General features: G+C 33.8%; 1 protein-coding gene across 1 annotated transcript in view; it reads right to left on the bottom strand.

The window, feature by feature from the left end:
- LOC109827941 (ribosomal lysine N-methyltransferase 4) overlaps window positions 1-15,669 on the bottom strand; it is a 19,224-nt gene extending 3,555 nt beyond the window's left edge. The window contains 8 exon segments of the mRNA XM_020394968.1: window positions 1,107-1,195; window positions 1,291-1,436; window positions 6,298-6,494; window positions 11,975-12,256; window positions 12,258-12,391; window positions 14,740-14,761; window positions 15,339-15,451; window positions 15,585-15,669. Coding sequence (XP_020250557.1) covers window positions 1,107-1,195; window positions 1,291-1,436; window positions 6,298-6,494; window positions 11,975-12,256; window positions 12,258-12,391; window positions 14,740-14,761; window positions 15,339-15,451; window positions 15,585-15,669 — 1,068 coding nt within the window.
- Between the last annotated feature and the right edge of the window lie 729 nt (window positions 15,670-16,398).

Below are 16,398 nucleotides of genomic sequence, written 5' to 3'. Positions count from 1 at the left end.
CAAAAGTATTTTTCTGTAATTAAACCTTTCTAAAATGCTAATTACCTCAAATATTATATATAATAGACTCAATTATTCTATTGATCCCTTTTAGTAAAGTTGGTTTCTTTTGTATCAGTCAACCGTGTATGTATTCCGATGAAATGTTCCCTACATTTGACTTTATTACGAACAAATGTCTTGTCCATGATTGAGCAAGAATACTCTCGCTTGCTTTGTCTTGTCCATGATAGAGCAAGAATACTCAATAAACTTTATTATGAACAAACGTCTTGTCCATGATAGAGTAAGAATACTTCATAAATAATATCTAACCAAGTAATGAGGATGTTTCAATGCACAGGCCCCATTAAGATAAGTAATCTTGTTAGATCTATTGTTTTTTTATAACTACTCCACACATGAACCAAAACCAATAGCAATCTTCAAATTCACTAATTCATTAACTCATCAACATTAATTGCATCTTATGGAAAAGACCCTGAACTAAGAGAAGGAAATGCAGCCTTTGGAGCTACACGTGCTCTAAAACTGTTAAGAATTGGTAAAACTAACTAGAATCACTCTCGCAGTTAAGTTTACTGAGCGATTTCGTTTTTTAAAATAAAACAAATTACATAATTGACATTTGGACCTAGTTTACCACAACCATGCAAATATCAGAAAGGCAATAAATTCTTCAACTTTGAGTAAACATAGGTTCAAAACACAACTTAGCAAAGTTACTTCAACATCTCTCTTATGCGTAAGCTGTTTAGATAGTTGTATACGGTATACCATCTTATAATGCAATAATGAGAAGTTTGTGGTGTTATTTATTTCTATTAAATCTAAATTAAACCATATTCTGAAATTTCTAGATCTATATTCACAATTCATTATGTTATGAGTTATCCTTAATTCTCCGTCATCAATTGTAAATCCTGTGCAACATGGCAAACAGAGTTGAGCTTAAGAAAATCATTTTAGATCCAGGTAAAGATACACCTCCACAGAGCTATCTTGTGTACTGAAAGATATTTTATACTTGCAGTTACTTACTAGATCAATTCTTCTTTAATACATAAGACATAAAAAGCCACATGGAAGTTAGAATAGACGCTAACCTCAGCTCCTGCTTGAACCTCTCTTACAACAATCATTTCAAGATTATTAGGATCATCTCCTGAATTGGTAAAGTTATCACCTGAATTTCCTGAAAAACAGTATCAAGTGAATATCCTTCAATAAGTCAAGAAAGAAAGAGATAGTCAAGAAAGAAAGAGATAGTCCTGAATACTCATACACAACCTGAAGGGCTAGAACTGAGAGTTTCAACCACAGATTTCTCATCATCAGATATTTGACTGATGTCGCCATCATCCTCATCATCTGAGCTAGATGAGGAATTTTGAGTGGTAAAGTGAACATTCTCAGCGGCTGTCTTATGATTGAAGCTGAGATGCATCACAAAACAAATCAAAGCAAAAACAGGCTTAAAAAAAATAAAACAAAACAAAACAAAAAAAGGAGAAAAAAATCAGGCTCTACAATGGAATATTACATAGGAGTTACATAAGCGCGATAGAGTATTAAACAAAAAAATGTCAAAAAATGAGGCTTTTTTTTCAATGTGATACATGTACCTTCTCTTAAATTAAATTACCCTAGACTCCCTAGAGAATGTTCATCCTGTTCCAGTATGCTAACGAAACATGCAAAATTAGGCTATAACCAAAATCAAGCTCAATGGACATCTCTGCTAAGAAGCCAATGATGCTCCTTTAGTTCTCTCTAATAACTCCTACGGCACAATATGAAACTTATTTGAAGGAACGACATTGTTTGCCCTTCCTCTAGCTTAATCAAGAATATTGTATTTCACTCAGTCAATCTGATTCGTAGAATACTGAATACCTGGCACCAGACTTGCAATGGGCGTGTGAGCCTACTTGAAGCGAAGCCTCCAAGATAATAAATTAGCTTTAATTTTCTTATCCAAATACTCTCCTCTGAAACTGATCTACTTGACACAGGCCTGAGATCATAAGAAAAAACAAATCCATTTTGGAAATTTTAGCTATTCTAAAATAGTAATAATAATAAAATAGTTCTTCCATGAAAATGCTCAACATCCAAGTAGGCTCACAAATTTGCGCACGCTCAAGTGCTTTTGGACAGCCAACGTCCTTTGTATTTGATTAGTGTCCGTCCCCCACAACATCTCGATTTCCTTTCAGAAAAAGTATTTGCTTATGATACTATAATACACTCTTTATCCTTCTTCAGATCAAATAGCATTTTAATAAAAGATGGTTAAAAATATTCCAATGCCCTACTACACATCCAATAACTTACAGAATCCAGTCATATACTTTCGGTTTGGTTACCCTAGCGGAGTTTGGGTTATCCACGGCTAATGCAAAAAAAGATACGTTGGATGTTTGTCTTCCATTCCAAATATCCAGATAAGATTACCTTATCAACACACTAATTATTCTGTAAATCTGTAGGACTATTAGCCAATCTGCAAAGTTTACTTCACATCACTAATTTGACAGAACTGGAGATGCACTTGTTCTTTACAATCTGTTATTATGGAGTTTGTCCAGCTGTTATCTACCAGAACCCTATATATTTTTAACTTAACTCTCAAAATGCCATTCATTTCGAAAATGTATATTATCTATACAGGTGTAAGCTAGATATAAACTCCTAAAGGAAAAAATAAGTACAGAAAGTTAAATGATAAACAAATAGCATGAGAAGTTATATTGGATAGGACACACCTAACGGGCCTCCATTTGAATTTTACACATTATGGTCCCATTTTCATCAAAATTTGAACTGAGGAATACATATTTGCATTCATCTGTTGCTCCTATATGTCCTCTAACAATGTCAGATATGTTGCACATTCAAGTTCAAGGTAAAACAAGAATATCGTCTTCTTAAAGTCAGGTCACATTTGGATAGCAGAAATCCTAGTATCATCCCAACTATCCAACAAAGATTTTGTTCTGTGGGGTGGTTAGTGGATTCTGCTAAAAAATGTGATTCATGTAAGGATATTCAAAACCAACTATTCAAGAATATTCCTCTGTGCATTAATAGATGCAAACTTTCAAGGATATTCAAGAAAACGTTTTCTTTCTTTAATTGTTTCATCATCAATGGGTTCCGGAAAAAGGCAACATGGTTTTGGATAGTAGAGCAGAGTGATTTGGGACTGTTTCATCAATGCAAAATGGATAGGATTCATCTCAGTCAACAATGTTGAAAAAACTTCAACAGAGAAGTTGAAAAGCTTAGCTTTAAGAACATCCCTTATAACTCCTCAAGGCGAAAAGATTTTGTTTTGTGGGTTAGTCAGTGGATTCTGCAAAAAATTGTGATACATTACCCAAGAATACAATAGCTTTTCCCTTCTCTTTGAACTTGCACAAACAATGGTTTGAAACATCAAGCTGTCTATGATCTATCACTTTTATTTTTCTCAATTCTGATTATAATACAAATTTCTACATGCATGACCTTTTGAAACAAAAGGGTACACAAATTAGATGACTCATTGTATAGAATCATCTAACAACAACAACAACAACCAAGCCTTCATCCCACATGTTTGGGGTCGGTTACATGAATCATATTTTTTCATTCTACTCTGTTACGGGTCATTTGCTCCATTACGTTAATCCTAATTATATCCTTCTTAATTGTTTCTGACCAAGTCATTCTAGGTCAACCTCTAGATCTTCTAGCCCCATTAACTCTAATATTATCACTTTTCCTAATCGGTACACTAAGGGGTCTCATTTGTACATGACCAAACTATCTTAATATATTCTCTCTCATTTTATCCTTAATAGGCGCAACCTCTAATTTACTACGGATACACTCATTTCTTATCCTATCTTTTAATGTATACCCACAAGACCATCGCAACATTCTCATTTCTACTACACTCATTTTTTGAACATGTTATTTTTTTAATTGCCCAACATTCTGACCCATAAAGCATAGTTGGTCTTATACCCATCCTATAAAATTTTTCCTTTAATTTTATTGGTATTCTACGATTACATAAGACTCCCGAAGCACTCATCAATTTCAATCATCCCGATTTGATTCGATGCACAATATCATCATCTATCTCACCATTATGCCTAATGATAGATCCTAAATAGCAAAAATGATTAGTTTTAAGTATTTCTTGGCCATCAATATGTACCATATGCTCTTTTTCTTTCTTACTTTTACTAAAAATACATTCCACATATTCTGTTTTTGTTCTACTAATTCTAAAACCTTTAGACTCAAGAACTTGTCTCCATATTTCTACTTTAGAAATATGTCTCTTCTAGTTTCATCAATTAATATTATATCATCAACAAATAACATATACCATGAGATTTCATCCTGAATGTGCTTAGTAAGTTGGTCCATAACTAATGCAAAAAGATAAAGACTTAAAGCTGACAATTGGTGTAAACCTATGGTAATAGGAAATTGTTTAGTCTCTCCTTCATTAGTTCTTATTCTAGTTGTTACGCTATCATACATATCTTTAATCAAATCAATATATATACTAGATATATGTTTCTTTTCTAACACCCACCCAGTGTTTTAAATATCGACCGTCATGTCGGACATGGCGGCTGATATTGCGGATTCGGAGCCTAGTCGCCACGAAATTGTAATTACTTGTTATTGCATGTGTTTCTTTATAATGGAAGGCTATAAGAACACATGAATTTATTTGTATTAGGTGCACATATACTTCGGTTTTACTAGTTTCTTGTTTGGAGAAATGACAGATATATAATAAAAATCCTGCAATTGTTAGTCGATGCAGTTAAGTAGTTTAGAATAGCAATTACGAGTTTAATTTTCAATTTCAGTAGAATTTTCTTTTTGTTCCTACTAGTATAATGCACGCGCTTTGTATGTGAACATTTTTTTTTGTAATCTTTTTCTTTGAGTGTAAAATTATGAAGTGACTTTTATAATAACATAAATTCTTAAATTGAACAATTAATAAATCTTTACATTAATAAATAAAGTTGTGTATAAAGAATTGTATTAGTAATTTTTATATTCTGGATAATTATTATACTTTAATAAGAATTGTCTAAACATATGCAGTTAAGTTGTTCTAGTGTCTATTTGGTTTTCTATGCAAAAGCAAAAACTTGGTGGTTGCATGTGAAAATGAAGACCTTCTCATATGTACTTTTCATATGTTTAGACAATATAATTATCAAGTATGTGAAGATTCCATTTATGATATTATATCAACCTATCCGATATGGCAATCCGATATTTTTTTCATGTCCCCCGATATATCCCCGATTTTCGCTATCCGACATGAATTTTGGCCGAGCGACATGAACCCGACATCCGATATTTAAAACCTTGCACCCACCGCATTACCTCTCTAGATACTCTATCATAAATTTTTTCTAGATCGATAAAAATCATATGTAGATCATTTCTCCTCTCTATATCTCTCCATCAACCGTCTCAAAATATGTATATGTTCTATAGTTGACCTTCCAAGCATAAAACCAAATTGATTTTCAAATATACATGTCTCTTTTCTTAGTCTTTGCTCAATTACCTCCCCTCAAAGTTTCATAGTATGACTCATGAGTTTTATACCTCGATAATTTGAACAACTTTGTATATCCCCTTTATCAAAGTTTCATAGTATGACTCATGAGTTTTATACCTCGATAATTTGAACAACTTTGTATATCCCCTTTATTCTTATATATCGGTATCAAAATATAGTTTTATACCTCGATAATTTGAACAACTTTGTATATCCCCTTTATTCTTATATATCGGTATCAAAATATTAATCCTCCACTCATCTAATTAGAATAACATAATTGTATATTATATTATCTGTAGCAGCAACAGCTACCACCTATTAAGATACGGTTCTTGGAACGAAAACTTGCTAATTATGAATTAACCTTTACAAAATAATGAATCATTTAGCAAAATGAGGTCCTAATAGCAAGAGGTGAGACCTACCTATTTTTCCCATTTGATTTGACTAGTAGAGTGGGCATTGCCCCTTCCTAAGTAATTAATTATGCTAAATGAGTTGTCACCTCATAAACATTATTCTTGTGTGTGTTTGTTTGTATGTTTGCAGGTCTTCAACATTAACTTTGCATTCTGCAATAAAAGAGGTCAACATGTCAAGATTGCAGACCAACACCCTTATAAACATACCTAACCTTTTCCATGAGGAAATAGTAACTCAACAGACATTTACCAGATGTGCTAATAGTTCATGTTACTTACAGATCAGCTAAAGGGACCATTCCATAGCCGTGGTAATCATCTATCTCAAAGGATCTTGATGAAACAAGGCTCTTGGCAGAGAAATATTGTTCAACACCAAAGTAACTTGGATCAAGCTTAAAAGATTCAGATAGAATAAGAGGTTCGATGTGCTCTTTCCAGTCCTCACAAAGGCAAGCCTTATCTTCTTTTACCACCTGTCTAGATATATATGAGAGCAAAGTAGAGTACCGAGATTAGTGAACTAATGTGAAGCTAATGTCTTTTTCAAAATTAACTTGAAATAAGTGAAGGAAATTTTTCTGTATTCAGGGGTGTCAATGAGCTTATCTAAAATTGGAATGAAGTGTATTTAAAACAACATAGGGTAGAAATGCAATGGGTAACTTCAGTGCTCCGGAATCAAGCCCTTGAGCCTAGGGCATCCTTGGCTTGGTCAAATAAGCTTAATGAGCTTCTATAGCCTATTCATTTTATTTAGTTCCAACTTAAGAGTATAACATGACGCTTTTCATCCATGCTTGCACCAAATTTTTTTGTATCATTATCCAAAGGAACTCATTTCTATTTGAAAAAAATTTGACCAAACAATCAAACAAGAAAATATATCCAAAGAGGCAGCTATTATCATTATCTACGATTTCAACAGAATTACCTCACTTACCCAAATGGAATATGGAAGTAAAAATATATGAAGATGTGGTTGTTTAACATGCTGCTAGTGTAATGCAACAATTGTTGCATGCTACAACAGCTACATGCAACATTCATTCTAGAAAATTAACCTCAAACCCTTCATATGAATATTTCTATAATATTGTACTAAATGTATTTCCACAACCAAATGCAAATCCAAAGTTTGATTAGTTGAAAAAAAATTGTTAGTTTTTACATTTTTTTGTTGTATGAAATGTACATTTCCTCTGCAAATTAATTGTTGGTTTATCACATTTCTGAAATGATTTACATTTTCTAATTTCAACTCAACTAACTTAACGGCGTGGATTTTTAACTCTTTACTAATTAAAGGACTAGCAGCATTTTTGCAGTCAAAACCTTTTCTACAAAATGTAAATCTAATTACCATTGCAATTTGCAAACTAGCTTAGTGCTAACCAAATGTCAGAGTAGTAGAAAGCAACATATTGTGCTACATATCTATTTCGTGTCAACCATACAGGCTAAGCATATCTGTCATTTTAGATGTCTAGATTTTTATTGTAGGAAGAGTGTGTTTGTTTGTATGCAAGTGAAAAGTGAAAGCATGAAATTTAAATGCTTTTAACACTTTGGGTGTTCGTTTTGTTTTATTAATGGTTGTGATAGTGAAATGCCAAATCTTGTCCACATCAGATTTAATGCATGTTTAAGTTCCTCTAGAAAACTGCTGAAGTCAAATGAAAATGAGAAAAAAGAGGACCACTCCTAATTAAAATATTGTATTTGTCAATATATAATAACAATCACATCTTTCTGAAATCATCTTCAGCTTCCGCCTCCCTTACATGTCCACATTTTTTCCTCCTTCGATTTTCACCTCGGCGTTTCTTTATCGACAATATGATGACAAACTGACAATACTTGAGATTTGTTGATTTTCTATTTCTTTTACATATGATCAACCTCTTTTGTCATCCTGCTGGGAATAATGAACTTTAATTTTCAATTAAAAAGAAAGAGTTGGATCATATGTAAAGGGGGAAAAACAAAGCACAAGTATGGCATCGAAGTTTAACAAAATGGCGTCCATGTCAGATTTAATGAACTACAATTTTCAATTAAAAAGAAAAAAAAAGAAAAAAAGAACATCAAAAAATTTAATCAGAAATTAGCATGATGAAGTTTTATTGGATTTTCATGGTACAAAATAGGTTAGCTGTAGGAGGGTGTGATTTAAATTTATGAAGGACAATTGTCACATCATGTTTATTTTTCTAGTTTCAACAACTATTTTTTAGACAAATAAACATTGTATTTCACTCGCATGCTAACATGGATTCTCTCTCTCTCTCTATTTCACTCGCATGCTAACATGGATTCTCTCTCTCTCTCTCTCTCTCTCAAACGCGGGCTTTCACCCTTTGAGTTCACTCTAACGCCTCGTTTGGTACGTGGGAATGAAGTCAAGTGAGAATGGAATGGAAGAATGAATGGAATGGAATGTATGTGAGAATGGAATGGTCATCACATTCTCTTGTTTGGGTGCGTTTGTAGAATGAAACTAGAATAAAAATCTAGCTAATTCTCATTCCCATGTTTGGTATCACTAGTTCACAGGTGAGAATGAAATCTCATTTTCTAATAATGTCCTCATAACAACATAGATTTTTAATAAGATAAAAATAAACAATAATGATAATAACTAAAAAAAATATTTATGCATATGTTATATTAATCTAGGTATGTGTTATACTAATGCGCTTGTTATCGATCAGGTGTATGTTTCGTTTATAATTTTTAAACAATTCTCACTATTTCTGCATATGTTATATTAATCTATTTATGTGTTATAATAATGCCCTTATACCTCTATATATAGTCTAGACATGATATGGTTTTGATAATTTTAATATTTTGGCCAATTTCTCAGCGAGAGTTTCCTCTTTTCATAAATATTGGGTCAAATATTTTTCAATCAAAAGTTAGATTTATTGTTGTGCATGAACCACAATCAAACATGTACGCAATGGGTACATATAGTTCTATATGGTGGGAAAACAATAGCAAAAGTTCAAAAAGAATATAATATGCTGGTGAAAATAACAGACTTTAAACATTGGTGAATAAACAAAAAAAATTGATTGACCAAAAAAAATATTGACAAGAAAGAATTTCAATCGGCAAATAATATATAGTTTCAGTTGTTATATTAAATTGTGTTGCTCCTATGTTGAGCAATTATGATATAATAGGCTAATGAAATATGTACGGCTAGTTTTAATATGCTACTGAAATATGTACCAATAGTTTTAATCCCTACCCCGCAAAAAATTCCTATTGTTCGAATATAATTAGTAGCTGAGAGAAAATGAGAATACATAGTCAAAAGTCATAATTTTTAAATTGATTCTTATTATTAATAGGGGTGTAATTAAAAAAAACTAACTAATTTGATTCTCCCCTTGAATGAGAATGATCATTCCCTATCTTCTCACTTGGAATGCACATTCTCACAAAAAATGGGAATGACCATTCCATGGGAATGGTCATTCCAACATCTAAAAACAAGTTTTATTTGGTATGAGGGAATGAGAAGTGAGAATGATATTTCATTCCACCCTATTCCCGCATACCAAACGGGGCCTAAGTTTGTCAAACACCCCCCAGAATGTTTTTCCAAATCCAGTGTTTCATTAGTTGCAAAAAATAGATGGGTTTAAATATTCTGTTGCACAAAAATATTTTTGAATTACAAATCAAATGTCTGTACATCGAAAATTGTAAAATAAACTACATTTTCTGGTTTGCTCAAATTAACTTCTTGACGTGTTAACATTTCCCCTTTTTAATTAGGGAAAAATGCTTCTAGCCCCCAAAAGCCAAGTGAACGTGCTTCCCACCCCCAAGACTTGGTCAATAGGCGTTTTACCGGTAAAAATAAAGAATCTGTTTTCTGAGCCCCAAAACACAAAACCCAAGACATTAAAACATGTGAAGACCATAATACCCTTCTCTCTCTCTTTCTTTTTTTATTAAAATATGATGAGGGTTATTTTATTATTTTGTTTTTTTCTCTCTCTTTATCATGATGTACCAAGAGGATAGTTGAAATGATTGATGAGGATTATTTTATTATTTTTGTTTTTTATTATTTTCGTTGTTTGTATTGGGATGTTGTTAAAGTTACGGGTTAATTGTTAAGGTTACGAGTTAATTGTTAATATTACGGGTCAATTGTTAATGTTATGAATCCTCTCTCTCTCTTTCTTTTTTAATTAAAATATGATGAGGGTTATTTTATTATTTTTGTTTTTCTCTCTCTTTATCATGATGTACCAAGAGGATAGTTGAAATGATTGATAAGGATTATTTTATTATTTTTATTTTTTATTATTTTGGTTGTTTGTATTGGGAGATTGTTAAAGTTACGGGTTAATTGTTAAGATTACGAGTTAATTGTTAATATTACGGGTCAATTGTTAAGGTTATGAATCCTCTCTCTCTCTCTCTCTCTATCATGATGTTTCTTTGATGATATTGAAATGATTAAAGAGGATTATTATTTTATTATTTTTGTTTTTTATTCTTTTTGTATTTTTAGAATATTCGTTGTTAATGGTTACGGTTTTAATTGTTAAGGTTATGGATCCCTTCTCTCTCTCCCTCGTAACCTTAACAATTAAAACCGTAACCATAATAATTAAACCCGTAACCTTAACAATTAAACCTGTAATCTTAACAATTAAACCGTAACCTTAACAATTAATAAACCGTAACCGTAACAATTAAACTCGTAACCTTAACAATTAAATACGTAACCTTAACAATTAAATCCGTAACCTTAACAATTAAATCCGTAACCTTAATAATTAAACACGTAACCTTAACAATTAAACCCGTAACATTAACAACAAATCCGTAACCTACACAACAAACCCATAACCTTAACAACAAACCCTTAACCTTAACAACCAACCCGTAACCTTAACAATCAACCCGTAACTTTAACAACCTCCCAATACAAACAACCAAAATAATAAAAAACAAAAATAATAAAATAATCATCATCAATCATTTCAACTATCCTCTTGGTACATCATGATAAAGAGAGAGAGAAAACAAAAATAATAAAATAATCCCCATCATATTTTAATAAAAAAAGAAAGAGAGAGAGAGAGGATTCATAACCTTAACAACAAACCCTTAACCTTAACAACCAACCCGTAACCTTAACAATCAACCCGTAACTTTAACAACCTCCCAATACAAACAACCAAAATAATAAAAAACAAAAATAATAAAATAATCCTCATCAATCATTTCAACTATCCTCTTGGTACATCATGATAAAGAGAGAGAGAAAAACAAAAATAATAAAATAACCCTCATCATATTTTAATTAAAAAAGAAAGAGAGAGAGGATTCATAACCTTAACAATTGACCCGTAACATTAACAATTAACTCGTAACCTTAACAATTAACCCGTAACTTTAACAACATCCCAATACAAACGAAAATAATAAAAAATAAAAATAATAAAATAATCCTCATCAATCATTTCAATTATCCTCTTGGTACATCATGATAAAGAGAGAGAAAAAAATAATAATAAAATAAGCATCATCATATTTTATTAAAAAAAGAAAGAGAGAGAAGGGTATTATGGTCTTCACATATTTTAATGTCTTGGGTTTTGTGTTTTGGGGCTCAGAGAACAGATTCTTTATTTTTAGGGGTAAAACGCTCATTGACCAAGTCTTGGGGGTGGGAAGCATGTTCACTTGGCTTTTGGGGGCTGGAAGCATTTTTCCCTTTTAATTAAACAAAAAGACCTGCAGCATTGACCGCACTCGGCTGCAGCCTTTTTTTTTTTTTAAATGTAATTCCAATTATCATGTTCAACAATATTGTTGCTAACTTAATGCTGATGCAGAAATTTGGTCAACCAAAGAGCCCGTGATGAAAACAGTCATAAAATTCACCAAAAAAATAATAAAAAGAGTAATTTTCCCATACCTTATCGAGTTCAGTCCCGGAAAGAAGCGAATCCGCCTCCTCCAAGCTCCAAACCAACGGCACACTCTCTCTCTCAGGCAGCACCTGCAAGTACCCATCCCACGGCGAATCGCTCCCCAAGCTCCTCTCGTACATCACAGCAACACACAGCCCCAGCGAACCCTCGAGCTCCGCCTCCTCGATCATCTCCCTCGCCGCCGAGGTCTTAACAGTGAGGCAAGAGAGCTTGGGGATCGTGGCGACGAGGTCGCCGACGGCGAGGTCGCAGAGGGAGAGGACGGAGGATGCCGGAGTCGGGTCCGTCGACGAAGCGGAGGGCGTCGGAGAAGTCGATGGAGTTGGAGGTCATCCATCGCTTGATGCTCGCAGGCGCCTGCAAGAGAGAATTCGAACAATTAGGGTTTGGGTTTTGGAGATCTGGGAGTCGTTAGGGAGAGCGGGGGGGGGAGAGAGAGTACGGCTGGTCATGTGGGGAGCAGCGGCGGCGGAGGCGGGAGAGGGGTTTGAGGAGGAAACAAAATGGGTTGGGTTTTTACAGGCAAGAAAGTACACGCTTGGGCCGGGCCGGGACTAAGGGCTTGTTTGGATTGAGGAGAATGAGGGTGAAGGGAAGTTAGGGGAACCATTTACCTCCATTCATCTTGTTTGGGAACACTTAGGAGGTGAAATTAATTCACCCTAGTTCCCCTTGGTTCACCTCCTAATACTATAAAATTTGTTACCCTCAAATTGGGGTGTAACCAAGGGGAAGAGAACTCCATTCCCTTCCCTTCCCTTCCATTCTCTCAGTTTCCCTTAACTTCCCTTCACCACCTACAAATCCAAACAGGCCCTAAATTGAACTTAGTTAACGTCTAAAATACCAAAGTGGTATTTAAAATAGACCCACTTTGCTTCTTTGGTATGTCAAAAGTCTCTGGTGTCTTTTTGGCATTTAAAATATATAATTTCTGTGATGAATTTGGATCCAAAATATGGGATCAATATGGGGGACAGGTTAGGTGTCTCCCTCCTATTACATAATGAGCTGGTCATCAATGATGACCAACTCATTATGCAATAGGAGGGGGACACCCTTCCATGTTGATCTCATATGTTGGGTCATTGAGGAATTTTTCTTTCGTGATTGGTCCTAAAATTCGCCGGAGTTCACTAATGCCGACGAAAATATCACGTGCCTATCACGTGATGTTTTATTACCGTTCTGACGTGGATTTGATTAAGGATTTAGGATGGAATATAAGCATTCATAACTACATGAACCCTAGGGCAACAAATTGGGTGAATACCATAGTGAAATCATGAGTTTGAATAATGAGATCAAGTGGTGGGAAGAGGAGACCGAAAGCTTAAAGTACGAGAATCGTATGTGCAAAAATGAAATTGCATCATGTTTAGGAGAAATTGGTAGAATGAGAACGTGGTTTGATTCACAGAATGGAGCTCTGAAATTAGTGTTTGTTATCATATTTGCTTTTTTATTTGTAATTAGGGGCTGTTTGGTTCGTTTCCTTCATATAGAGAAATGCAATTCCATGTAAAGAAACACAAGTTTTGAGTTTTTTAAAATTTTCCAAGAAATAGATTGTTTTGCTTTGGTTCGCACATAAAAAATGGTGAGAAACCAATGTATTTATTTTTCTTGTGTTTGGTTCGCATAGAAAAAAAAGAAAAACTTTTGTAAACAAAGCAGAGAATGAAAAAAATCTGACGTGGCAGAGTTTTCATCAATTTCACTTGGTTGGGGAAGGAAATCGGAGAGGGAAAAAAATCTTAGTTGGCGATGATTTCAGCAGAGTTTTCCCTCTTCCATTCGAGCGAACCAAAGCGGCACAAAGAAATGGACGGAAACAAAAAAGCTGACGTGGAGGGCTAAAAATCTGACGTGGAGGAGTTTTCTTAGTTTTCTACCCCTTATAATAGCGAACCAAACAGCCCCTTATGAGACATGGGGATGTAATTGAAGTGTTTATGTGATGGTTTTTAAGTATTAATTAATCTTGTAATAGACTTAATTTTTTTGAAATGCCATAGTTGTTTTTCTAGTGCAAACATTACAACATTTCTTATATCTATTGTTAATCTCTTTGAGAAAATTGATCGCCAAAGTTGCATATGTGCATACTGTCAATAATTTTCAGATTTCGTAAAAATTTCGCTAGCACTTTGCTTGTAACTTGCAAATTACCTAATGATCATGATACATTCCAAACATACACAAAAGCTGCACAGCCAAATAACATATATGAAACCAGTTCTCAGCCAAATAATAGATATGACACCAAGTTGCACAACTAAATAACAAAAATATGTCAACCAAAATGCATATAACATTAGTATGAATCCGAATACAAGTGTCAAATAAACCAAAAAAACCGAATGAAAAATTAACAAGCTAAAGTTCATCCACATTAGTTTTGACTAATTGTGAACTGCGATGATTGACTTTTTAGTCTACAACCTGAGATGCATTCGGGGAATTATCCAAGATAATTGGTGATTAACTAAAAGTTGGAGTGAGTTTGAGCTTCACCTACAAGAAAATTTAGTAAGCTCAATCAGCAATAATAAAGAAAAAAAAAGAGTTTTATATAAAAATCAAACATTGTACCTTATACAGAATTTAGACCTCTTCTAGACCTATTTCTAATTAGTATTGCAGCTCTAAGTGAGGGATTATGTACAGCCATTTCATCCACAGATAGGCCAGTTCTTGTTCTACTTCCCCTTAGCCTACCCCTCTTCCTCTATTGACTTTGGCTCACCTTGATCAATTGCTTGTGCTTCCTAAAATTGGCAAACTCATATACATTAAAAAAAGTATAATTGAAAATGAATAAAGTAAAATAGACAGCCATATAAAGTTTGTAATTATCTGTTGAATTGAAGATCTTGGATTACGTGGAGGTGCAGTTGGAATGTCTAATAGAATGATAATTAGAGTGATAATAGCTACACCTTTGAGGAATTCCTTGCATTGATGATTTATAACGATTCCTTGGATTTGAGATAGAGCCTTTCTCCTTGTAGTTTTTTGTCTCCCTATTTTTCTCTTAACTATATTAAGTAATGTTCACTTTGATACCATTCTGATAAGTAATCCTCTGGTTTTCTTCTCATCCAAAATATTGCACTCACAACATGAGTGCAAGGGCATCCTATTAGATCCCGCACCCTACAAGAATATTTTTTCTTGCCTATATCCATAATATGACTAATATGTTTACGAATAACCTCAAATTCATTCTCATGTTTAGACCCATATCTTCTTGCCTACATCCACAACATTAGTAGTGTTCCCTTTAATTTAGGCACATGAGGCTTACTTGATTCTGCTTCATGGGTTTTGATCTGGCTCAGCTACATGAGGCTCACTTAGTTCAACCTCATGGTATTGATTTGCCTCAGCTAAATGGATCTCACTTGTTACTGCTTCATGTGTTTGGCTTGCCTCAGCTACATTTTTTTCATCATCACCTACTATTTTCGCACCAGATTTTAGAGCTTTACAATATTCCTTTGTTTAATCTCAGCAAGGTCTTCATTGTCACTATTTAATGCCTTTTGTAGCTAGTTGGCTATCAACAGACTTAATTAATCGACACATCACTGTGATGTCCGTGCTCATATATCTCTTCATTAGCCTTGTTCATGTCTTCTGTACTAGTAGGACCAACAATGCCTTCTCCATTCATAGCCTTTTTTTCTTGTTCTTTTAAATTCATCAACCAACTCTTCATCATTAACTAAATCATTAGCCTAAGTGGGATCCATTTTGTATGTTTAATCCTCTAATGAGTCATCATCATTAGGAGAGGATGCATTTTGAGCTATAGTGAATATCACGTTTTATTGCATTTTTATATCTATATTTCACATATTTTTTCATTCAATAAATTATTAATAATATATTTTTATCATGTTTTATAGGAAAAATGAATAAGAGCTTAAATGAAAATATCTCAAGCCCCAAAGTTCTCTACTAAAGCTCAAAAGAAACCACTAGAAGCCCAAGAATCGCAAGAATCCAAGACGAAGAAAAGTCTAAAAAAATAAAAAGAAAACCAGCTGCAAAATTATCCAATGATGCATCCATCGATGAGGCCATCGATTGTGTCATCGATGGGCTCATTGATGAGCCCATCATTAAGACCTCATCGCTGGTCTCATCGATGAGCCCATTGATGAACTCATCGATGAGCACCTGTCATTGATGAGCTTATTGATGCACTCATGGATGAGCTTCTAACAAACTCATCCAATGGCTTAAATTACAATATTGAAGCCCAAGCTTGACTTGAAGGCCGACATTAGTTGCTGCAAGGTATAAATAAGTGTAGAGAGTGAGGATGGGAGGTATGTAAAAATTTTATAAATTCTCTTTTGGTATAGGAGGGCTACTCTGAGAAGGCCTTCTAAAAATT

This window comes from Asparagus officinalis, unplaced genomic scaffold (assembly GCF_001876935.1).
Source record: "Asparagus officinalis unplaced genomic scaffold, Aspof.V1 AsparagusV1_Un565, whole genome shotgun sequence".
Taxonomy (NCBI): domain Eukaryota; kingdom Viridiplantae; phylum Streptophyta; class Magnoliopsida; order Asparagales; family Asparagaceae; genus Asparagus; species Asparagus officinalis.
Note: the sequence above shows the minus strand (reverse complement) of the source record. Positions and strands in the feature narration are given on the sequence as shown.